This window comes from Labeo rohita, chromosome 12, assembly GCF_022985175.1.
Source record: "Labeo rohita strain BAU-BD-2019 chromosome 12, IGBB_LRoh.1.0, whole genome shotgun sequence".
Lineage (NCBI taxonomy): Eukaryota > Metazoa > Chordata > Actinopteri > Cypriniformes > Cyprinidae > Labeo > Labeo rohita.
Window position 1 is genome coordinate 17,961,836 of NC_066880.1, and position 25,234 is coordinate 17,987,069.

Below are 25,234 nucleotides of genomic sequence, written 5' to 3' on the forward strand. Positions count from 1 at the left end.
GTATTTCTGGCTGTTGCTACAAATATAACCGTGCTACTTAAGACTGGTTTTGCGGTCTAGAGTCACATAAATAATGTTAAAACGCCACTGGATATAATAAGAAACGTAATAAAATACACGAATATTGCGTAACATCGCATTGGCTATCTGTCTCTGTCGTAGAGACTGTTTAGAATTTTGATTGGCCAATCCAGCAGTCAATCATCGACAGTACGGTCGCCTGACGTCACTCTCAGGAAGCGGCAAAATAGTGCTTTCAGCAGTATCGTTTTGAGTCGGCGGGGTCGCGTCGCATTTAACTTAAAACCATTTTAAAAGGTTCAGAGAACACAGTAAAGTTGTTAAATCCTTACAGGTTTATTTAATTTTAGGACCAGAAGTAATTTTTTTCTGTTGAGGGTGTTCATCGTCACAGAGTGTTTCAACAATGCCGAGAGGAGGTGAGTGTCGTGTGGTTGTTTCATCGCTATTTAACGGTTTCTAACATACCGGTAGAGCCAGTATTGTGATAAAAAACTTTTAAAAGGCAGATTAGAAGTGAAGGTTTATGGTTAATGGTTAGAGATTTTATATTCTATAATGGGTAAATCACGGTGAATGTAATGTTACCCTAGTACAAACTCAGGCCATGCTGGACCAGTGCAGCCACATGGATTGTCTGATAAGTGTAACGTTACAGTTTCACCGACGATTCTTATTCATGCTTGGCCTAATTATGGTGTTACATAACTGCATGTATCTTCATTGCCTCTTCGAGTTTTTTTATTGTATTGTATTTATTTTTTTTTATTTTACCTTGCCCACCACCTTAGGCAAAAAGGGCCATAAAGGCCGTGGGAAGCAGTTCAGCAACCCTGAAGAGATTGATCGGCAGATGAGAGCTCAGAAGGAAATGGTGAGACTACCTTTGATCTTTTGTCACATACATACTCCTAAAGGTGATGCAGTAAAGGTGATGTTTGTTCAGCATCAGTTTGTGTAATGGAAACTGTGATTCTTTTGGGTGTAGGAAGAGAATGAAGGGGCTGAACGTGGAAGCTCATCAGAATCTGAAGAGGAGAGCAGCAGTGATGATGAAGTATGAGATTTGAATTAAATTCACTTAGAGTTCACCCAGAAAGGATTTTTTGTTTTTATTTACTCACCCTCATTTCATACCTATACGATTTTGGTTAATCTTTGAAACAGATGATGACTTTTTAAATAAAATCCTGGAGATTTCAGTCTCTCCGCTGAAATTCCACCTAAGCAAAATTTGGATTGACAAAAATGATGAGGGAATATTAGAAATATTTTAATTTGTGTTCCAAAGATGAATATAAATCATGTGGGTTTGGAATGGTGAGTAATTACAATGACAGAATTTTCATTTTTGGGTAAAGTCTTCTTACAATGTTATGATTTTTTTTTTTGTTTTAATAGGGAAATTGTTTTATATAAGATGGTCAGGGTTCGTACAAGGTGCTTGAAGTACTTGACTTTGTGAAATTTAAGGCCTGGAAAGCCTTTGAAAATAGCAATATTCCTGAAGAGGTACTTGAAAAGTGCTTGAATTATTGAAAAAAAAAAAAAAGTGTTTAATTTTTTCACACATCTTTTCACACAAAACTCATGTAATTCGAAAAACATCATACTTTTTTTGCTTATTTCAGTTAATGTCAGAAAACAATCGAGCTAAGCAAGTAATAATACTGACAGTGTTGTATAAACATGGCTGAAGATGTGAAAAAGGAAGAGATGAACGAAATTAATTGAATCATTTACGCTGGAACTGCTCTGATTGATTCAAACTCATGACTTGGATCATTCATTTCAAGTGATTCAGTAGCAAAAACCAGACCGAATTAAAAGAGCCATTCATTTTTGACTTTAGACATCGCTCGTAACAGTTTTACAAAGCACATAGTGTCGGGTGAAATGGAGCTTTTCAAAACTCGGAATCAGTTAAACCAAAATAATTCACTGTTTCGAAGCGCTCCAATCGGTTCACGAATCATTTGTTTCAGATAGGGACTTCGGAGTGCGTATCGTGAATCCTTTGATTTCAATCGGAATGGGTTTGTGAATCATTTTGCGAACTGAATGATTCAAATCAAATGATTCGCGATATGCGATTTGAAGTCCCGTTCTAAATTCAGATCGGGACTTCAGAGCGTGGTTTGCGAGTCATTTGATTTACATCAGAACTTTGGAGCGTGGATCACAAATCGTTTGAAATGGAAGACATTATTCAAAGTAAGATCTATGGTTGAAGTTCTTGAAAATCAAAAAAGTCGTGCTTAAAGTTTTTGAAAGTCCTGGAATTTCATTTTTCAATATCTGTACGAGCCCTGGATGGTGTTGCAAAGGCTGTTTCTGTTTTTTTTTTTTTTTTTAATTTTAAACTGAGTTGATTTGTTCTCTCTTGAAGCAGCCTAAAAGGAAAGGTGGTATTGAAGGACTAATTGAAATCGAGAATCCGAATAGGGTTTCCCAGAAGAGCAAGAAGGTTGCGGAAATAGATGTCAACGCACCTAAAGAGCTCTCACGTCGGGAAAGGTACGTGGGACAGCATATACTTGAGAACCTCGGAGTCAAATGCACTGTTGTTTCATTGCTTTATATATGTGTTTACTGTGAAGGGAGGAGATTGAAAAGCAGAAGGCTAAGGAGCGATATATGAAGCTGCATCTAGAGGGGAAGACGGAGCAGGCCAGGGCAGACCTTGCCAGGCTGGCCATTATAAAAAAGCAGAGGGAGGAGGCAGCAAGAAAGAGAGAAGAGCTAAGAAAAGGTGAGCTTTTCTATTTAGATTTTTTTTTTTTTTTTTTTTTTTAGTACTGACTTGAATAAGATATCTCACATAAAAGACATTTACATAAAGTAGAGAAAATAGTAGTTGAATTTATAAAAATGACCCCATTCAAAAGTTTACATACGCTTGATTCTTAATACTGTGTTGTTGTTGTTTTTATTTATGTATAGTTATTCATGAGTCCCTTTTTATCCTGAACAGTTAAACTGTCCGTTGTTCTTCAGAAAACTCATTCAGGTCCCACAAATTCTTTGGTTTTTCAGCATTTTTGTGTATTTGAACCATTTCCAACGATGATTGTATGTGGTAATTCCATGCAAAGGTCAACCTTACCATGAAAAAATAGTTTTTACCAAAGGTTTTTACTATACTGAAAGCACAGATGTCAACATTTGGTGGTTCAGTCCATGTGAGGTCTTTTTTATTTTTAGTGCATGATTTTCCATAGTCTGGTAAGTGCTGTTTTCAGGCTTGTCACATCCATAACAGTACATATTTCTCATAAATCGACACATCAAAATTAAGTAACTGTTATATATTCTGTGAAGAGCCATCGCTTCTCTATTTGTTGGGTATTATTGCGTTTGGTTTGTGCATTTTAATTTGCAGAAATCCTACAAAGTATGTAGTCTCTCAAAAACGGTGTCCTTTTTTGTCTCATCCATTTCCCATAAACCCATTATTTCCCTTTTTTAACATAGAAAACTTGTGCATAGACTGAGATTTTTAGACTCTATCAGCAAGGGTTTATTAAAATATAAACCGATGGTTTGCTATATTGGTAACACGTACATTCTCTAAGCATTTATGTCACATCCATAATGCTGGAATTGCCCTATGATTGTGAGATCCACCTTTTCACACTGAGGACAACTGAGGGACTTGTATGCAACTAATACAGAAGGATCAAACACTCACTGACACTCCAGAAGGAAAAATGATGCATTAAGTGCCAGGGGTGTAAACTTTTCAATAGAATGAAGATGTATACATACAAGAAGCTACAGAAGATACTTGCATGTTTCCCAGAAGGCCAAAAAAAAAAACGGGGAATTTTTATAAATTCAATTATTATTTTCTTTTGTGGACTACATGTAAACGTCTTTCATGTGAAATATCTTATTCAGGTTGGTACTAAATACAAAATAACATTCATTTTGTATGATCCCTCTTATTTTTGTAAAATAATTAACTTTTTGCACATTCTGCAAGTTGTATGTAAACTTCTGGTTTCAACTGTAATACTGATAGACTAGTTCAGGGGATAGTCTATTGAAAAACGTATTTTTGGGTGAACTAATAATGAGACTGATCTTGTCTGCTTTTTCAGAAAAAGAAGCAGAAGAGGCAAAGTCAAAACGCTAATCCAAGCATCATCACACAGGACAGGGCTTTTCTGGGGCGGGAGGGAAGGGGTCTAGTTACTTGGAGGAAACAGCTCAGGGGAATCCATACATGTCATCCTTCCATCTATTCAAGGTTGGAGGATTTGGACATTTATAGGAAGTCAAATGGGAGGTGGAGTATGATGTTGGAGTTTGTTGGGTTTTTAATTTTCAGTACCACCAAACTTCACTCACCTCTTTCCTCCCCTGACACATTCACTGTGCTCAGACTCTAAAGCTGCTGGAGTTTACTCTCAATTTCTACATTTCTACAATGTTATCACCATTACATTAGATTGGGATGTTATGGAAGAGTGAGGTAGGGTTGCAGGTGTGCTCACATGAGCGGATAGAAAAGAAAGAAGCAGGATGTAATGTGGAACAGTCAAACACTAACTAGACATTTTGTCTTTTTATGTAAAGAATGACATCAACCCTCTACTGTACTGTCTTTTGTCAATCTTTGTGGCCTCATTCTGTTTAAGTGCAACATGCATCTGTAGTCATTTAAAGGTTAATAGAAAGGCATTATGTTTGTTATCGGGTGAAATCAGGGCATGTTGGAACTTAATGCTGCAGGTTACATCCTCATTTAAAATTGAGTTATTGTTTTTAAGTACTTAAACACAGTATAATGCAATCTCAGACAAAGGCACCGTGATAAACAGGACAGTATTAAAGTAGCTGCTTCTACACAGCTGATTGAGCTGTTGCATGTTTCTGCGTTCACCACATCGTCTTCTATAATGCCCCTTTACTCAGGGGTTTTTCATTTCTCTTGAGGTGGGACCATTGTTTTTTGTCACTACCAGACTCACTGGTGTGTCTTCATAGTATTTGGAAGAGTTTTATGCTTTAGCCCATTGCTGGGACCTGACTTGCCTTGACCGTTTAAGGAAAGCAATATTACCTTGATGATGCTGATGGTGCAACATTTTTTTTTTTTTTTTTTCCAGTTCTTAAACACAATTATTTACAAAGTATTTTAACATTTGTAAAACTTTCACCAGTACTGAAATATAAGTATTTACATGGGGTATTGATATGAAATCAGTGGAATTCCTTATTTGAAACTGTTGTATACAAATAAATAAATTGGTAAATGAATGTGTTCTCTTTGTCAGTCAGTACTTTTATATTTCATGTTGGTAACAGTTCGTAACACAGGGATATTATATTCACATTACTGATGGAGTGATAGTATGACATGAAACTATATATATATATATATATATATATATATATATTATTATTATTTTTATTTTTATTTTTATTTATATATATATATATATATACACTGCCCTTCGAAAGTTTGGGATCATTAAGATTTTTATTTTCTTTTAAAGGAGTCTCTAACTTTGAGTGTATACACACACACTAAGGTTCATTGAAAAGCTTATATTTATATATAGTCTATGATAAATCTTGACGTTAAGAATCTAGAAGGTGGAAAATGATTGAATGGATTAGGGCCGCATGCCAGTGACATTTTTTTAGCGATTATTTGCGTATTTTTAGCGTTTGTTAATAAATTGTTTCGATTTAGCATAAGCTACCTCATGTCAAGCCAAGCAGCATACGTCACGTGTTCGCGTTGTTTTTCTCAACGCTGATGTGAAAGGACCAATTATATGCGACTGTGGTTACACCAATAAACGTTTTCCAATTTCCAGTGTTTTATCTAATAACTGAGCGATAGTTTATTATTCTAAAGTGAATCAATAGGATTCTTTTATGTACATTTCAGAGATCAATCCGTGTTATTTAAAAATAAAAATATGCGTTTTAATACAATGTTTCTGACGCTGGTGAATCAAAAAACGTCCAATGCGGATTAATATTGTAACTAACAACAACACCATAGCTAACCATAGGTTGCGTGCCGTGTATGCCACGATTACGTAAGTTATTCATTTATTTGTTTGGTTGCTTGCTTATTTATTTACTTTAGAAACCATTTTGTATTTTTCTGCGTTGCAGTGGGCCCCCTGTAGGAGGCTCCATCTCCCCCCCTCATAGCCAGTTTACTTGGGACATTCCACTGGTTTCAGTTCATTGTATTAACCACAGTGTTTCCCAAGGTGACTATTTGTGATGACACCACACCATATATGATATAAAAAAATAAAAAAGAATTTCCCCTTTCACCTTTCTTTCACATCCTGCTGATTGCACACGCAAACAGTGCATTTTTAATAATTGTAATCTGATGGACACTTGACTGCCAAAGGTAAGGCAAGGAAAGGGAACCTTTATTAACGCCACATAGTTAACTATGGTAAAGCAGCTCCCAGTTTACAATTAAAGCAGATAAGTAAATATTTAAATTTTAAATTCATATTCTTTTTTAGTATATAAAGCCTCTCTACACCATCCACCTCAATTCTGGTAGTATATTTAGAACAAATGAATGTTCTGTGCTTTGCAAATCTACTTCAGTGTTCTCTGTGGCCAGGGAGGACTGCATGACTTTCACAGCATGATATGAAAATGTCTTTCCTCTTATGCATTTGGTAACTTCCTCTTTCTCTGAGTCGATGAGGTGTGTGCACAAATGCGAAACAGTTAAGTTGAGACTGTTGCTGACACAAGTCTTAATGACATGCCTGTTTACTGACTTCAGAGAGCTTTATTCTCCATCAAATGAAACGAATATACACTTGACCTGCATGTACGAAACAAGGACTTGAAGGCGACAGATTCTTCGCAATCATGCTAAAGCAGTTTAACATCTTAAAACAGTTTGGAAATGGGGGGAAGTAAGTACTTTCATTTGTTGCTTTCAGACTATGTTTGTGGTGTTTTATGTGAGAGTGTTACTGGAATGAATACATGTGACCAAGTAGCTTTTGTAACAAAACCAAAATACAAAATAAAATTAATATTATTGAGAGCTGCTTTATTTCTCCTAACACGAGCCATTTGTGGTAAGGTAGGCTAAAATGAAGAAGGTGGTTTGTTTCATTGTCTGCTGTGGTGAAAACATTCATCTGATAACAGTACATTTGTTGATTAATTGATTTTTATAACTTTAGCACATCTTTTTTACATTGACCGGTACATTTATTTTGGTTCAAGCCTTGTTTCAGCCTGAAAATAAATAAAATGTCATGGAAACAATGTGTAACAATATTAGATTTAAGATTTCATTGACCTCTCCGCTCTCTGTGACTAGCTTAGAATATGATTTCAGAAGCTATTTCACATATATTTATTATTTTATTAAGTGTAAATAACTTGACAGTGATTAGGTGATTGTCTTAAAAAAGGTCATGATAAAAGGTGTCAATTTTGAGGGTGGAGAGCACATCTGCAGGTTGCACAGTGCAAGATGCTAGTTTTGCAGGTTGCACTGATATGACGTTAGAGGATATTAATAAACTTCTTAGCTCAAGACTCAAAGCTGAGACAATACCACGCTGATAAAATTGTTTGTGTGACCTTTGAAGCTGAAATTGTATACCACGTACCGCATGTGCTTGTTTTGGTCTTATGGAACAGCCTTTACAATCCGCAATACAATAAAGCACTACAGAGGCCATGTATTTTGTAACTAATATACTGAATGTACACTAGTGTTCAAAAGTTTGGGGTCAGTAAGATAATATTTTTATTCAGAAAGGATGCATTCAAATTTATCAAGAGTGACAGTATATTTCTAAAGTTACAAAATTGTCTACACTGTAATAAAGATGACTAACGTCATGCCCTTTTCACTGACTAATAAGATTTATATATCTGATGCAATCGCAGTATAACCTAGTCAACCACCTCAATAACACGAATATGGCTTTCATTTTTTGTGTTCTTGGATGCTTTTAGTAACATTGCAAATATCGGAAATGACGGTTCATTTATCTCTGTGATGATATTTCATGCTAGAAATTGTGTTGTGTGTATCTACACATATTTTACATGCTGCAAAACAGATTGTGGTTAAAATTGAGAGCCTACAGTCCACTTCCCCTCTACCCACTATGGCCTGTTTCTACAGCAGCCTTGGCTCTCTAATTTTATTTTTGGCTGCTTTGGGTCACAGTGGTTGGCAGCTTTTGCTCATAAAAGCTTTCAGTTTCTTGCGATTTAAGAATTTACATTTACATTTATTCATTGAGCAGAGGTAATAAACACGAGAAGCGTTGGTAATCCGTTTCCGACATCGTTCAGAAAAGTACAAGCTAGAACAAGGAGGAAATAAGGAAAAATGAAAGCATAGAGAACGCAGACCTTAATCAGAATGAGTTTTTAGATGTTTAATACTAGCTAGCTAACACTTAAACTGACCCTCATTTATTTCTTTATTTGATTATGTGAACACTCTCTATATGAATCCACTATATTTGCAACAGTTGATTCCGGCCCTTGAATTTGATCACCGAGCAGCGTTTCAAGTATGGATACACAAAAACTGGCATTTTTATTTTACTGTTTGCATCACTGTCAGTTTGTGTATTAGCAGTAGCTGGTGAAAAGCTACTGTAAGTCATTAATTCAAAGGATTTGTTTATACACACTGATTCATTCAGACACTGGCTGTGTCAAAAATCACTTAAGTAAATACTTTGTGACCAAAAAAAAAAATTATATGAATGTGTGTAGTAGGAATGTTAGTTGGTATCATCATGTAACCTATCAACATCAGCGTCACTGCCATTCACACTCTCCCGTGGCCTTATGGGATAGTAAAGTGTCCATTGTATGTGAATTTCAATATTTTGTGGGTTAGTATTTTAGTGGGTTATCTGTGTACTTTTTGCCTTCCGTTTTATGATAATTGTGAATTCAGACATACTACACTTAACACATACTGTTTTTCAGCTACTAAACTGTAGGGAAATATATTCAGATGCAGCCACTGTCTTTTTTGAGTGAGCCTTAGAATCATTCATTCTTTTGATTCAATCAAAAACACTGATTCTTTGAGGAACAAAACTAGTGAGTCATTGAATAATTCACTGAACCAATTCAAACCCATTTACTCAGTAATCAACAGTGTTGTGAAGGTTACTTTGGAAATGTAATAGGTTACAGATTACAAGTTACTTGATTTAAAATGTAATAAGTAGTGTAACTTTTCAATTACTTTATTAAAGTAATGTAGCATTACTTTTTGATTACTTTTCTAAATTTCTAATATTTTCAACTGTTAATCATTTTGAAACATTAAAACCAGGCAGAGTTAACCTTACAGTAGCGTTCAACACTGATTACTGTCAGACTTTCTAAATCCTTTTTCACTTGAATTAAGATTATAATAAGTAATAATATACATCTTTATTTTGCAATAACAACTGGCTGAATGTACATTACAGGTTCAAACTAGACATTTTAGGGACACAGTGCAGTCATACCAGTTTTCTTACACAACATTTCACCACATAAATAATTAAGTAGTAGTACTAGTTTGCTAGTTACCTAGTTATTTTGCTATAATGCATTACAGTGTAAAAAAAAAAAAAATGGCAGCAGCTGCGTTTGTATAAAACAATAGAGCAAGTCCACGATACCAGGATGACAGAATTAAGAAATTGTCCACATAATATTGAATTAAGCTTTAATATTTTATGAGCTAACCAAACGCAAAGTTTCCGCCAAGAAAAATTATCAAGCATATAGCGCTGACTTAAGGTACCCCGAAAGAGTCTGAGCTGTGTAATAATTTAATTTAAAGCACAGCCACCACAAATTCAGACTTTGTTTTTTTTTTTTTGTACTTATTTTTTGGGGCTTTTTATACCTTTTATTGTGATAGGACAGTAGAGAGATGACAGGAAAGAGCTGGGAGGAGAGAGGGGAGCAGGATCTGCAAAGGACCTCGAGACGGGAATCGAACTTGGGTCACCGCTCTATATGTCATAACAAGATCGTAACATAAATAACATCATAACAAGAAATAGTTTAATAGCTACGATACTGGGTTTGAAATCAAATGTTTGCATAGTTATGACAGAAAACACTAGCATCTAACAATGCCTTGGAAAAAACAATCTTAAAAAATAAAGTTTATGCATAAACCCAAATAGGAAATAAAACAGTTATCGAATAAGCACGTGTCCTATTCTGTGTCCTAAACTCCTGATACATTGGTGTTTCATTTTAGAGCAATCAATGCAATTTAAAATAAGTCAATTAAATCTGTAAGTGGGGGTGGGTGTCTGAAAAAATTCAGATGTAATCCCCTTTGTAATCACTGGCATTTTTCAAAAGTAACTGTAATTTAATTACATATTTTTTTCTCAGTAACTGTAACTAATTACAATTACATTTATTTTATAATTAAATTACGTAATTCCGTTACATGTAACTAGTTACTCCCCAACACTGGTAATCAACTAGTTGCTTATAAGTATAAGATGCAGCCACTGTCTTTATGAGTGAATTATTGAAGCATTCATTAATCCAATTCAAAAACACTGATTATTTGAGGAACAAAACGAGTGAGTCATTAAATCATTTACTGAACCAATTCGAAACTAATTTACTCATTAAACAACTAGTTGCTTATAATTATATACAGATGCAGCCATTGTCTTTTTGAGTGAGTCTTTGAATCGTTCATTCATTCGATTCAATCAAAAACGCTGGTTCTTTGAGGAACAAAAAGGAGTGACTAATTGAATCATTTACTGTAGTGAATCAAACCAATTTACTTAGTAAACAAGTTGTTGCTTATATTCAGATGCAGCCACTGTCTTTACGAGTGCATCATTAAATCATTCATTCATCCGATTCAGTCAAAAACACTGATTCTTTGAGGAGTCACTGAATTATTCACTGAACTAATTCAAAGGCGTTTTACTCAGTAAACAACTTGTTGCTTATAAGTATATTCAGTGTTCAAGAATATAAGTGTTCATTCATCTGATTTGTTTAAAAATGTTGATTGTTTGATAAACAAAACAAGTGAGTCATTGAATCATTTACTGAACCAATTCAAACCAATTTACTCAGTAAACAACTTGTTGCTTATACATATAAGATGCAGCCACTGTCTTTTTGAGTGAGTAATTGAAGTGTTCATTCATCTGATTTGTTCAGAAACGTTGATTCTTTGATGAACAAAACAAGTGAGTCACTGATTCATTCATTAAACCAATTCAAACCAATCTACTCAGTAAACAACTTGCTGCTTATAAATATAAGATGCAGCCACTGTCTTTCTGAGTGAGTAATTGGTGTTCATCCATCTGATTCGTTCAAAAAGCGTTGATTTTTTGATGAACAGAACAAGTGAATCATTGATTCATTCACTAAACCAATTCAAACCAATTTACTCAGTAAACAACTAGTTGCAGCCACTGTCTTTTTGAGTGAGTAATTGAAGTGTTCGTTCATCTGATTCATTCAGAAACGTTGATTCTTTGATGAACAAAACAAGTGATTCGTTGATTCATTCACTGAACCAATTCAAACCAATTTGCTCAGTAAACAACTTGTTGCTTTTAAGTATATTTAAGATGCATCCACTGTCTGTATGATGGAGTCACTGAATCGTTCATTCATTCGATTCAATCAAAAACACTGATTCTTTGAGGAACAAAACAAGTGAGTCATTGAATCATTTACTGAACCAATTTAAACAAATTTACACAGTAAACATCTTGTTGCTTATAATTAAGCAATATTGCAATTGTAGCCGTGCTGTTGGTTGGAAAATCAACATGGCTGCAGCATCATTGAGCTTGGCATCTGTATTATGTAATTGTTTCTTGACCTTAGGTCGCAGGATGCAACTGACCTTCTCTCAGAGGATCTTGTTTTGGTGAGGCATTTCCACCAATATTATACCTTATCTAATAAATCTACAAAAGGCACAGTTCTTAAGATGCCTACATACACATATGCTGTGTTAATAGAATATGAATACAGGGCCCTGTAAATGAATGCTCCATCTGGTTGCTTTAAGGTTGAACAACGTGTGGAGCCAGCAAAGAAAGCTGCCCAGATCATCTACAAGAAGTTGGTAGGCTGCCTGCAGAGTCAGCAGGGACTGGACTCAGAGAGACGGATGGTAAGTTGACCCCCTATTCAATCATGTGTTCTGTAAGTGTGTTGGATGAGATTTTGAAGCAGATTAAGCACTTGCTGTATATGAAAAATGAGCAACGTTCAAAAAGACAAATGAAATGGTCATATGATGAAATGCTGTGGCTGTGAAGATCGTCTACATGGACCACCATCACAGTGGATAGTCTATCTTGGCTTACCATTTTGTTAAGAAACCTAATCCCAAATTGCTGATGGAGAGTCCCTGAATCTGTCTTCTGAGGTTTTCGTTTTGTCTGTATGGATGATTATGTCTGGACAAAAAGTTTTGGATATGCTTCGAATGTGTGGCAGCTGCTCGTAAGTGCTAAGTGCAAGCTTTCATTTTCTTTTTCCTCAAAAATTTTCTTCATTTTTTTTCTTTGTAAAACAGGATTCGGTGTGGAAAATCTGCTTAGTTTCTCAGATTTTTGCTCAGTTTGCCCTCTTTCTTTGCATCTTGTTTTGTTATTTTACATTGTCCCTTATCTGTGACACCCATGTAAACTAATGTAAATAGATAGTTCTAAAGCAGAACTATCAAAAAACATGCCATGCAATACTTCCTAATTTCCTCACTCACATTACTCATTCATACTTTTCATTATTTACAGAAAAAGTTACCCCTCATGATGCTGTCTGTCAGTATGGCTGAGAGCTTTAAGGATTTTGATGGCGATTCCTCTATAAGGTGAATATTTTAATGTTTTAACATTGTAAATATGTTAATTTATCTCAGGCAGAGTTAAGAGTAAATGTCAATATAGCAGAGTTGCCTTGGAAATACACCCTTACAGTCTATTTCTAAGCACACCTGAATCTTCCTGCAGAAAAGTTCTGGAAATGTGCTGTTTTATGCAAAATTTCTTGGCACGGACTCTGGCTGACTTTGAGATGAAGTTGGAAAAAGAAGTTCTTGTGCCTCTGAATAAGCTCAGTGAGGTAGTTTTTTTCTTACTACCAAACTATATGAACTAAAACAGGCAGTATTCATCATAACCCATTCATGAACGATGTTACCTATGCAGGAGGACCTACCAGAGATCTTGAAAAACAAGAAACAGTTTGCAAAACTTACAACAGACTGGAATAATGCTCGCGTCAGGTGATTTTCTTTTTTTTTTCAACATTATGACTAAAATATATGAAAGCCTGTTTCCACCACTGAATAAAAATATTAAAAAAGGTTAGTGCGACTTTTTATCTCACAATTCTGACTTTTTTCTTGCAATTGTGAGATTACGCAATTCGGAGAAATTGCAAGATATAAAATTGCAGATCTGTCTTTTTTTTTTTTTTTGCATGGTATAAACACAGTTATGAAGTAATTTCAGAGAAAAAATCAGAATTGCGAGTTTGTATAATGCAATTCTGAAAAATAAAGTCACAATTCTGAGAAATAACGTTGCAATTCTACAAAATAAAGTCACAAATCTGAGAAATAAAGTCGCAATTCTGAAAAATAAAGTCAAAATTATGAAAAATAAATTCACAATTCTGAGAAATAAAGTCACAATTTAGAAAAATTGTCACAATTCTGAGAAATAAAGTCAGAATTGCAAGATTGTATCACACAGTTCTGAGAAATAAAGTTGCAATGCTGAAAAATAAAGTCACAAATCTGAGAAATAAAGTCACAATTCTAAAAAATAAAGTCAAAATTCTGAGAGATAAAGTCGCAATTCTGAAAAATAAAGTCACAATTTAGAAAAATAGTCACAATTCTAAGAAATAAAGTTGCAATTCTAAAAATAAAGTCACAATTCTGAAAAATAAAGTCAAAATTCTGAGAGATAAAGTCGTAATTCTGAAAAATATAGTCACAATTATGAAAAATAAAGTCACAATTTTGAGAAATAAAGTTGCAAATCTGAAAAATAAAGTCACAATTCTGAGAAATAAAGTCACAGTTTAGAAAAATAGTCACAATTCTGAGAAATAAAGTCAGAATTGCGAGACTGTATCACACAGTTCTGGGAAATAAAGTTGCAATTCTGAAAAATAAAGTCACAAATTTGAGAAATAAAGTCGCAATTCTAAAAAATAAAGTCACAATTCTGAGAAATAAAGTCACAATTTAGAAAAATAGTCACAATTCTAAGAAATAAAGTTGCAATTCTAAAAAATAGTCACAATTCTGAAAAATAAAGTCAAAATTCTGAGAGATAAAGTCGCAATTTTAAAAAATATAGTCACAATTATGAAAAATAAAGTCACAATTTTGAGAAATAAAGTCGCAAATCAGAAAAATAGTCTCAATTCTGAGAAATAAAGTCACAAATCTGAGAAATAAAGTCGCAATTCTAAAAAATAAAGTTACAATTCTGAGAAATAAAGTCACATCTTAGAAAAATAGTCACAATTCAGAGAAATAGTCAGAATTGCGAGATTGTATCACACAGTTCTGAGAAATAAAGTTGCAATTCTGAAAAATAAAGTCACAAATCTGAGAAATAAAATTCAATTCTGAAAAATAAAGTCAAAATTCTGAGAAAAAAGTTTGAAAGAATTGAAACTCAGAATTGTGAGTTTGTATCACGCAATTCTGAAAAAATAGTCACAATTTAAGAATTCGTACAAATGAACTACCCCTAACCCTGCCCCAAAACCTAACTGTCCCTGGGGTCTAGACAAATCATACATAATTGTGTGAGCGAGATTGTACAAATTTGTACAAATTAGCCACCAGTTCGTAAAATGTACAAATTGTTTGTTAGATAGCGTTGGAGAAGCTTGTGATTCTGAGAATGTCTTTTTTCTCCTCAAAATTGGACTTTATAACTTGCAATTGTGAGTTATATCTTACAATTCTGAAGAAAGAAAAGTCAGAATTGCGTGAAATAAGTCAGAATGTTGAGATAAAGTCACCATAACCTTTTTTTAAATTTTTTATTCAGTGGCGGAAATGGGTTTCCATAATAGTACTGTATGTCTTAACTTCTCTTTTAAGATAAATCACACCTTCATATTTTTTATGCAATGTGGGTCTCGCTTTTAGGTCTCAGACCAGCACAGCCCCACAGGCCAAGCAAGACGGACTAAGAGAGGATGTAGAGGAAGCCTGGAGGAGACTGGAGTCTATTAAGGTTATACTTGGATAAAGTTGGTTTCTTCACTAGTGTCACAGATTTTTTATGCTATTATGGCCAATGAAATATCCAGTTAAGTTATGAAAATCTAGATGGTGCAAACTGACTGACCTTTTTCTGCACCTAATCAATCTGTTTGTTCAACATTTAAATAGTCACTACTCTGAACCTCCTCCTTCCCCAGCTCCACCTGTCTAGATTTGCTACAGGATTTATATATGCCTGTTCATGCAGCAGTATTCACAGGAGCATGTTAGTATATCTACTGGCAGTTGCAAGTCCATACTTGTTCTGTACCAGAAATGCTTAGCAGATCTAGTCTGACCAAATTCATTAGCATTGATATATACCATGCTAAAGCTATTCTGAGAGCTGTCATGGTTGGACTATATAGTCATTCTCATTGTGTAACCTACTACATCCTGACAACTGATCTCAAACCAGAACCATGAAAGATCATGACCACCATGACCATCTCTTCAGATTGTTCTAACCTAGGGTGTTTTTACAAATGGTTGCAAAACATTTGGCTAGCAACCAAAACTTTACAGCTTGTTAAAATCTATCTCACATCACTTGATTATCTCATTTCCTTTCTCTGGTTATACTGTGAAAAGTATTTAAGTTTAAGTTTTGACAAGTTAACATGAAATGTGTGGTTTCAGGTCAAGAAGTACACAGTCAATAAAACAACACATTTTCTTTCTCTCAGGATCAGTACTCTGCAGACCTCTATCATTTTGCCACTAAAGAGGATGAGTACGCCAGCTACTTCATCCGTGTGAGTTCTTATGTCCTTGCTCAGTGTTTCTCAACCGTTTACAGCCCCACATTAGTAATGCCCAAGTTCCCTTTTTCTCCAATATCATGTCAGATTGTGTTCCTTATAACTTATATTACACTAGATATCATTGATCATTACCATTAATATTATGAAAAAGTTCATTATTACAGAAATTAGATTTTAATTAACAAATAGTCAATACTGTAAGTTATTGAAAAGAGACTCACTTCCTTTAAAAAAAAAAAAAAACATATCTTTTTAAACATATCTTTTATGTATGAATGTTCAGTGCCTTGCAAAAGTATTCATACCCCTTCATTTTTGTCACGTTTTATGTTGCAGCTGTATGTTAATCTGCTTTAAATGACATTTTTTCCACATCAATCTAAGCACAAAACAGATTTATGACAACTTTGCAAATTTATTAAAAATAAAACACTGAAATAAGTACATTCCATAAGTATTCATACCCTTAACTCAGTACTTAATTGTAGGACCTTTACAGCCTCAAGTTTTGTTGTGTATGATGCAACAAGTGTTGCATTCTGCGTTTGGCAAGTATCTGGCAATTATCTGCCATTCTTCTCCTCAACTGTTCACCTGTCAAATTGGATGGGTCTGGCAGACAATTTTAGGTTGCCTATCAATTCTCTATCAGTTGCTCAGTTTGGCCACGAGGCCAGCTTTAGAAAGAGTCCCAGATGTTCCAAACTTCTTCCATTATGGATAATGGAGGCTACATGCTTGTATGAACCATCAATGCAGCAGAATTTTTTTTGAACTCTTCCCCAGATCTGTGCCTTGATGCAATCCTGTCTGAGCTCTAGAAGCAGTTCTTTTGACCTCAGGGCTTGGTTTTTGCTCTGATATGCATTTTCAGCTGTTAGACCTTTTCTAAAAGGTGTGTGCCTTTCCAAATCATACTTGTTCAAATGAATTTACCACAGGTTAACTCCACTCGAAGTGTAGTAATATCTACAAGTGATATGAATGCTCCTGAGCTACATTTCAAGTGTCCCAGAAAAGGGTATGAATACTTATGCAATGGAATCATTTCAGTTTTTTATTTCTAATAAATTTGTAAAGTTGTTACAAACCTGATTTGTGCTTTGTCATTATGGTGTATGGAGTGTAGATTGATGTGGGGAAAAAGTAATTTAAAGCTGTTTAACATAAGGCTGCAACATAAAATGTGGAACAAATTAAGGGGGTATGAATACTTTCGCAAGGCGCTGTATATGTATGTATTTATCTGTCCCTTTTATGTTATTATGAAAAAAAGATGCTTATGCTTGTTTGTTTGCCCTTCTGACAGCTTCTAGAACTGCAATCAGAATATCACAAGGCCTCATATGAATTCCTGGAGAAAAACATAACCGAGCTCAAAGAGAGTCACAGCCACACAGGTGAGCAGAGTACAAGGGTGATTAGTGGGGTTTAAAACATCTAAACATTCATATTTTACACGGACAGCAGCAATATCATGAGTTTATAATGTATATTTGTCTGTTTGAAGAGCCCCTAGTGAGTTCATCAGAGAGAAAGGTTTTCGGAGAGCCTCTGCTATCTCATCTTGAGAGTTGTGGAAGACAGATTGCTGTCCCTATTGAGGAGTGTGTCAGCATGCTGCTACGAACAGGACTCAGGGAAGAGGTGGGTGCGCACACACATATTTAAAAGCCACATATGCACTTACACACAAATAATTGCACACCCACATAAGTGCATGCCCAGTATCATCAGTTCATGAAAATGTGCTATCTCTCACTATCTGTCTTCACAACTGTGATCTAGGGTTTGTTCAGGCTAGCAGCTGCGGCATCTGTTGTAAAAAAACTGAAAAGCTGTCTGGATTCAGGAACTGTTGATCAGAATGAGTTCAGCTATGACCCACATGCTGTGGCAGGTAAAAGGCCATAGTAACTTTTTTGTGTGTTTTGTGTGACAGTAACTTAAAGGTATTAGCTGATGCCTTAACTGACAATAATGGGAAGAGTGCTTTGTGTTACAATGAATGTGGTTGCAGTGTGTGGCTGAGGTGACAAACTACAGCATAACAAAAAAAGAAAAAAAAGAGATGTGTTGCTTGGATCTCATTGTCTATAACAGGAACATTTCAGCCATCATTTATTCATGTTGTTTCAAACTCAAACTATGATGTTCTTCTGTGAAAAACAATAGGAGAACTTCAGCAGAATGTCCAAGCTGCTCTTTTTTTATACACTAATAGCAAAATGACTAAAATGCAGCTTAAACATCTGCGTGCTATATTTATATACAAATTTTTTAATGTTATTTTGTTTGTACTGTCTTTACAGGGGCTCTTAAGTGTTACTTGAGAGAGCTGCCTGAACCGCTCATGACATTTGAGTTATATAATGACTGGTTCAAAGCAGCAGCGTAAGTTTGTACATCCATCTTGTTTATTTCTGTATTGATGGTGTTGAAACACCTTAGATATTGAGTTTGAATGTATTTAAATAGTCTTGTATTTTGACATCTTTTTTTTAGAGAAAAAGAAACAGATGAAAAACTAAAGCAGTTGCGCGCAGCGTTGCAAAAACTTCCCACAGAAAACTATAACAACCTCAGGTATAAATGTCACATATCGACCATAAACTATTAATGCACATTTTCACACCTCAAATTCAATCTATGTGTGTTGTATTGAATCTCTCTTACCATCAGATACCTTGTACAGTTCCTGTCACATTTGTCAGAGCAGCAAGCGGTGAATAAGATGACACCCAGTAATATAGCCATAGTGCTTGGGCCTAATCTACTGTGGCCTCGCTGTGAGGGGTCAGTATAGCACACACAACCACAAGTCTAGACTAAAGTATGCATTTAAAACATAACCTCCTAAAATATCACTCTGCCCTCCTTTTTTTCAGAGAGACGTCATTGCTGGACATGGCGTCTGCCTCTTCGGTACAAGTTGTGACGATCATAGAGCCGCTTATACAGTATTCCAAGAGCCTCTTTCCTGAAGGTACAATAACATTAAATAAGGCATGGTCCATTGTTGTGTTTAATGAGGTAAAAACAGCAATAAATTACCTTATTACTTCCAGAATTTAATTTCTGTTCATCCTTTAATGCAGAAGTTTTATGTTTTTATTTTTGCTTATTTATTAAGTATTAAAGGTTATGTCTCTTACTGAAATATATAGTAAAAAAAAAAAAAACACGAACGATTTACGTTATTTCACATTGTTTTATACATATTTTGGACCATGGGAGGGGGGTGCCATTATTTCGATGATGTAAAATGGTTGCACTCAGTGAGCTACTGGGAATACGTGTTGCTATTTTTTTACCACAGCCAAAACAAAATACTGATATGATGACCACAGTTTAATGAAAGAGCCTATAGGTGGTGAGGGATATAAGCATAGGCTTAAACCAAATGCCGTACCATCGATTTTCCACAAGGAGTCTAAACGTCCCTGGATATTGAGTGAAATCTGTGTTGAGAAACTCCATCGGTGGCTGTGGCGTCATGACAAACGTTGGCATGTTCACACCCTGCTAGGATGGCATCTAGCGTTTCTTGTTTCTGCCAATTGTAAGCTTTTTCAGTAGTTGTGGTCTACTAAAAGTGAAGAGAACAAAGACGTTTGTCTTTAGAAAGTTTTTATTAATTTTATACAGGCATCTTCCTATTCTTTTTTTCTCTTCTTATCGCTAGGAAGGTAGTGAAGACTTCCTTCGCCTCTCTTGTTGCCCTTCGACTGAAAATAACAACCAAGAGCCACACAATGTAGCATTGTATTAGTATTTTATTTTCCAATTGTGTTGCGGTAAAAATAGCAAAAGGTAGCACCAATAGGTCACTGAGTGTAACCATTTTACATCATCAAAATAATGGTGCCTCCCATAGTCCAAAATATGTATTAAATGCTGTGTATTTTTTAAATAACGGAAATCTTTTATAGGTTTGTGTTACTAACATGTTGTTAGCATGTTGCTAGCATGATTAGCATGTTGTCAGCATGAGTCTAGTATTATTGGAATGTTAACAAACATGTTTCCAACATGATTGGCAAGTTACAAGTATGTTGCTAACGTGTTGTTAGCATGATTAGCATGTTACTAGCATGTTGCTAACATGATTAGCCATGTTTTTAGCATGATTAGCATGTTACTAGCATGTTGTTAGCCTGTTTCTAGCATGACTTTAACATGATTACCATGTTACTAGCATGTTGTGAGCCTGTTTTTAGCATGATTAGCAAGTTACTAGCATGTTGTTAGCATGATTAGCATGTTTCTAGCATGATTAACATGTTGTCAGCATGATTGTACCATGATTAGCCTGTTAACAAACATGTTTCCAACATGATTAACAATTTACTAGGATGTTGCTAGCATGATTCTACCATGATTGTTTCTAGCATCATTATAAAGTTACTAGCATGTTTCTAGCATGACTTTAGCATGATTACCGTGTTACTAGCATGTTGTGAGGCTGTTTTTAGCATGATTAGGAAGTTATTAGCATGCTGTTAGCATGATTTTATTATGATTAGCATGTTGCTAGCATGATTTTATTATGATTAACATCTTGCTAACATGATTTTATTATGATTAGCATCTTGCTAACATGCTTCTGACGTGATTACCAAGTTACTAGTATGTTGCTAGCGTGTTGTTAGCATGATTAGCATGTTACTAGCATGTTGCTAGCATGATTCTAGTATAGTTAGCAAGTTTATAACATGATGCTGTCATGAGTAGCATGTTACTAGCATGTTGCTAGCATTATTCTAGTATAGTTAGGAAGTTATTGGCATGTTGTTAGCATGATTTTATTATGATTAGCATGTGGCTAGCATGTTTTTATTATTATTAGCATTTGGCTAACATGCTTCTGACGTGATTACCAAGTTACTAGTATGTTGTTAGCATGATTAGCATGTTACTAGCATGTTGCTAGCATGATTCTAGTATAGTTACCAAGTTTATAACATGATGCTGTCACGAGTAGCATGTTACTAGCATGTTGCTAGCCTAATTCTAGTATAGTTAGGAAGTTATTGGCATGTTGTTAGCATGTTTTTATTATGATTAGCATCTTGCTAACATGCTTCTGATGTCATTACCAAGTTACTAGTATGTTGCTAGTGTGTTGTTAGCATGATTAGCATGTTACTAGCATGTTGCTAGCATGATTCTAGTATAGTTAACAAGTTTATAGCATGATGCTGTCACGAGTAGCATGTTACTAGCATGTTGCTAGCATAATTCTAGTATAGTTAGGAAGTTATTAGCATGTTGTTAGCATGATTTTATTATGATTAGCATGTTGCTAACATGCTTCTGACGTGATTACCAAGTTACTAGTATGTTGTTAGCGTGTTGTTAGCATGATTAACATGTTACTAGCATGTTGCTAGCATAATTCTAGTATAGTTAAGAAGTTATTACCATGTTGTTAGCATGATTTTATTATGATTAGCATGTTGCTAGCATTTTTTTAATATGATTAGCATCTTGCTAACATGCTTCTGACGTGATTACCAAGTTACTAGTATGTTGCTGGCGTGTTGTTAGCATGATTAGCATGTTACTAGCATGTTGCTAGCATAATTCTAGTATAGTTAGCAAGTTTATAGCATGATGCTGTCACGAGTAGCATGTTACTAGCATGTTGCTAGCTTAATTCTAGTATAGTTAGCAAGTTTATAGCATGATTCTAGCATGATTAGCATGTTGCTAGCATGATTTATATTTAATCTCAAGGGATTCTGGGAGTTTGAAGTCTTGGCTTATTTGAACATTCCGTCAATGTAAATCAATAGGATCTTTGGTGGTTTTGATAGTCTGGTTTACGAAAACCATAAGTCGGATCAGCTAAAAAAGATATAGCAACTAACTTCAGATCAGTCTGAAGGTCAGACCTGAGTTTGGTGGTTGTCGCTTTAAATTTTGACTCAGAAGAAGAGGCAGCAGCTTACATACTTACAGATTCAGTAAGTAGGCTTTCTCAAGCCAACTAAATCAAAATACTGACATGCAAAGAATTTTATTTAGTGAAATTCCAAATAAAAATACTCAAATGCAAATGTCCTTAACTTCTTTTTAGAGGCTGATTTTGAGGTCCCAGAACTGCCTGAAAGCCCGTCCCCGAAAAGACCTCTTTCTGACCCCATCTTACCTTCTCCCCCTTTCTCCTCTGGTCGACAATCCCTAACAAAAACTGACAGGTAGTCAACCACCTTTGTAGTTTTTAAGATCAAGACTTTCTACTAAATGAGACTAAGTTAAAGTAAGTCTTGTTTTATTTTGGCTGTGCTTCTTATTTCAGCTCAGCATCATCTGAGGACCTTGGGGTGACAGTAGTTGTCAAATCTCAGGTGAACCGTGATGCTGTCGTGTGGGACAACATCGATTCTAATCCAATCGCTCAACCACCCACACAGAATCACATGCCTTCAGCACTTCCTCGTTACACTCCGGTACAAACCCACAACCAATCGCAGACTAAGACGCAGTGCTCCAGCCAATCAGAGCCAACTCAGGAGTTGGCTTCTCAAGAGCCCACACTGAAGATCGCGGGTCCCTATAAACGTATGTTGGTGATCACAGAAGCTTTTTTGTGTTGCCTTATTGTGGTACAAACTAAATTCTCGATTGATTTTTGTAGCAAGGAGGTCTTTCATTCAACACAAGGCATCAAACCTCACCAGAGGCCCTTCTGTGAGTCAGCCAGGCTCTTTCCCAGCAGCCCCGACCAGAGTGTTCCCTGTTCCTCTGCCGAGAAGCTCGGAAATAAAACCACCCCCTTTACCCAAGCCCGAAACCACCCAAGCTCCATTGCCCACGTTGCCTGAAGCAGGACCACAAAAGAAACCCCAAGGCAGAAGACCTAAAGTTCCTCCTCCACAACCACCCCAAGCACTGAACAAGCAACTCTCCTTTCCAGCTCAGTGAGTCTTGGAAAGGGAAGTCGACATTTAAAAGTTTGTACTACTTTCTTGTGCAGTATCTTCTGGTTAAGCTTTTAACAGCAGTGTTTTTAATACACTAGTATTCAAAAAGTTTGAGGTTTGTAAGATTTTTGTGATTTATTTGATACAGTAAAATAGTAATGTTGTAAACAATATTGTTACAATTTAAAATAACCGTTTTCTGTTTTAATATATCTCAAAAAGTAATTTATTTAGGGTTTCCCCTAGGTTCACAGCTTTTAAGGGGGGGATGGATGGGGCGGGGGTGCCGGTACTCAACGTTATTTTTTCTGGTACTTTACTCTCTGTATAATAACAAAAACATTTATTTCAGTGAAAGAAAGCATCCAGAGTTCTCAGTTTCAACATTTTGAACAATAAGGCCCTACAATCTTTTTCTTTCTTTTTTTTTTCCGGACATTTTTTGTTTTAATTTTTCTTATGATCAAATATAGGCATTAAACATTTATTTATGTTTAATCAAATGAAAATGAAACCCTTTTATTTTTTGGCATCAAACAGAGGTTTGCTGTTAAAATTAATATGTGGAAGAAAATTTGTGTGAATATTCTGCTCAAAAAGTTTTAATAATAATTTTAGATTTTTTTCCACAATTAAGTGGTTAATCTGGTTGTAATATTTATTTTTAACATTTAAACGGTTTATTAACCCTTTAACTGTCACTCCCATTTTTTTAAAACAGACATAAAAATGCACTATCCAGACTTAAATTTGTATAATTCATGAATGAAAACTTTTTGTAATATGATTTTGATGTACATTTTTCATGGTAATGTAATGTCTGATTTTAAAATGCCTTTCAAAGGATGAATTTTGAGATTTTAAGATTTCCATTGATATATAATTTCTTATGATTTCTAAAACGTGATAAAGACAACTAAGAAAGTCTTTTGGACAAAGGTCAGAACTCATGTTATGATGTAGATTTTTTTAAGTTGCACTCTTGATATGTATGAATCTATTACTTTTCCTACATAATTTCTGTCAAAAAAAAAAATCTATTTAACGATGTATAGTTTGTCATGATTAGATTAGGATTTATTTGTAATATGGTGAAGTAAACTTAGGCATCCCACTGGGAGGACGGTGAGAGTTAAAGGGTTAAATTGGCCAGAAATAGAAATATATAAAGACCTACATTATACTGTACAAAAGTAATACATTTCTGTTACACGTTAAACCGTACGTGTGCTTCAGTATTTGTGTAGTAACAAAACCGTGTTTTTATGAATGGACTGCGCCATTCCCCCCGCGTTTTCGCTGAGGAGAAATTGTAGACGCGCGTTCTTGTAGAGACAGAAATGACATGCCGTCCTGTAAATAACATAAACAACACAAGACCATTTAGTTTGTTTAATAAAAGAACCGCGTGCCGCCCCCCTAATATAATGGCAGGGGAAACACTGTTATTTCTTTGACGGCAAAGCTGAATTTTCAGCATAATTTACTCCAGCCTTCAGTGTCACGTGATCCTTCAAAACTCATTCTAATATGCTGACTTGGTGCTCAAGAAACATTTCTTACTCATTCGTTTCTCTGCAGTGTTAAACTAACTTAAATGTAAAAATAAATTCTTTAAAAAAATCCCAAACCTTTGACTCCAAAGCTTTTTAAACTTAATAGATCCTTTTGAAGATCTGCTGTAGAGATGCAAGTTTAAAAACTGTTGAACACAAATATAACTTGGTACAATCTGACTTCCTTTGGTTTTAGTTTGGGCCGTACTGACACGCTTCACATCAGCTATTTATACATAAGCTTATTCTGAACATGACATTTGAAACGCAACAACAGTAAAATCATGCTCACACTTGCTAAAGCATTTTAAGGCTGATGTTGTTCATAGCTTCTTTTTATTGAAAACTTTATTGCTGTCATTGATAGGTAACATACATTGCTATTTTGTACATTTCTTGTGCAAAGCCGCACATACGTACAGTATGTACATATTATAGTGTGATTAAAGGGAAGGGAGAGACAACTCCTTTGTCATAAAAAAATTTAAATTCAGACAAAATTAATATTAATATTTAATCACAATTTCATAATATGTTGGTGGGCATCATATAATGTTACTGTATACTGTGTTGATCTTTAGATATTTATCATGTAATAAAAGAAAGAAAAATGACAGTCATAGTTGTTTTTTTCTGTTTTGTTTGTGCATGTAAAAACAAAGCACA

General features: G+C 35.1%; 2 protein-coding genes across 3 annotated transcripts; both read left to right on the forward strand.

Moving 5' to 3' along the window:
• Positions 1 to 208: 208 nt before the first annotated feature.
• On the forward strand, positions 209 to 5,286 carry pdap1a (pdgfa associated protein 1a). 2 transcript variants are annotated; one of them, XM_051124978.1, is made up of 6 exons: positions 209 to 440; positions 813 to 895; positions 1,010 to 1,078; positions 2,414 to 2,538; positions 2,622 to 2,773; positions 4,125 to 5,286. In XM_051124978.1, the coding sequence occupies exons 1-6, from the start codon at positions 428 to 430 to the stop codon at positions 4,157 to 4,159; spliced, it is 477 nt and encodes a 158-aa protein (XP_050980935.1). In that variant the 5' UTR covers positions 209 to 427; the 3' UTR covers positions 4,160 to 5,286. The 2 variants fall into 2 exon arrangements, with proteins under 2 accessions (XP_050980935.1, XP_050980934.1); XM_051124977.1 differs by having other exon boundaries at positions 211 to 440; positions 2,411 to 2,538.
• Positions 5,287 to 6,600: 1,314 nt separating this feature from the next.
• Positions 6,601 to 24,776, forward strand: sh3bp1 (SH3-domain binding protein 1). The gene is made up of 18 exons (XM_051123914.1): positions 6,601 to 6,938; positions 11,899 to 11,941; positions 12,086 to 12,190; positions 12,819 to 12,895; positions 13,035 to 13,146; positions 13,233 to 13,309; positions 15,203 to 15,290; positions 16,006 to 16,074; positions 17,393 to 17,483; positions 17,594 to 17,730; positions 17,872 to 17,983; positions 18,396 to 18,477; positions 18,589 to 18,669; positions 18,766 to 18,879; positions 18,972 to 19,069; positions 22,166 to 22,286; positions 22,388 to 22,650; positions 22,727 to 24,776. The coding sequence occupies exons 1-18, from the start codon at positions 6,892 to 6,894 to the stop codon at positions 23,011 to 23,013; spliced, it is 2,004 nt and encodes a 667-aa protein (XP_050979871.1). The 5' UTR covers positions 6,601 to 6,891; the 3' UTR covers positions 23,014 to 24,776.
• The last annotated feature ends 458 nt before the right edge of the window (positions 24,777 to 25,234 follow it).

What these genes read in the sequence shown, in the direction of transcription:
- pdap1a (XM_051124977.1), top strand. An exon ending in GAGCTCTCACGTCGGGAAAG is followed by an intron (nt 2,539 to 2,621) that starts GTACGTGGGACA and finishes TTTACTGTGAAG; the next exon opens with GGAGGAGATTGAAAAGCAGA. An exon ending in GAGAGAAGAGCTAAGAAAAG is followed by an intron (nt 2,774 to 4,124) that starts GTGAGCTTTTCT and finishes CTGCTTTTTCAG; the next exon opens with AAAAAGAAGCAGAAGAGGCA.
- sh3bp1 (XM_051123914.1), top strand. Translation starts at nt 6,892, where the DNA reads ATGCTAAAGCAGTTTAACATCTTAAAACAGTTTGGAAATGGGGGGAA. An exon ending in TGGACTCAGAGAGACGGATG is followed by an intron (nt 12,191 to 12,818) that starts GTAAGTTGACCC and finishes CATTATTTACAG; the next exon opens with AAAAAGTTACCCCTCATGAT. An exon ending in CAAGAGCCTCTTTCCTGAAG is followed by an intron (nt 19,070 to 22,165) that starts GTACAATAACAT and finishes ACTTCTTTTTAG; the next exon opens with AGGCTGATTTTGAGGTCCCA.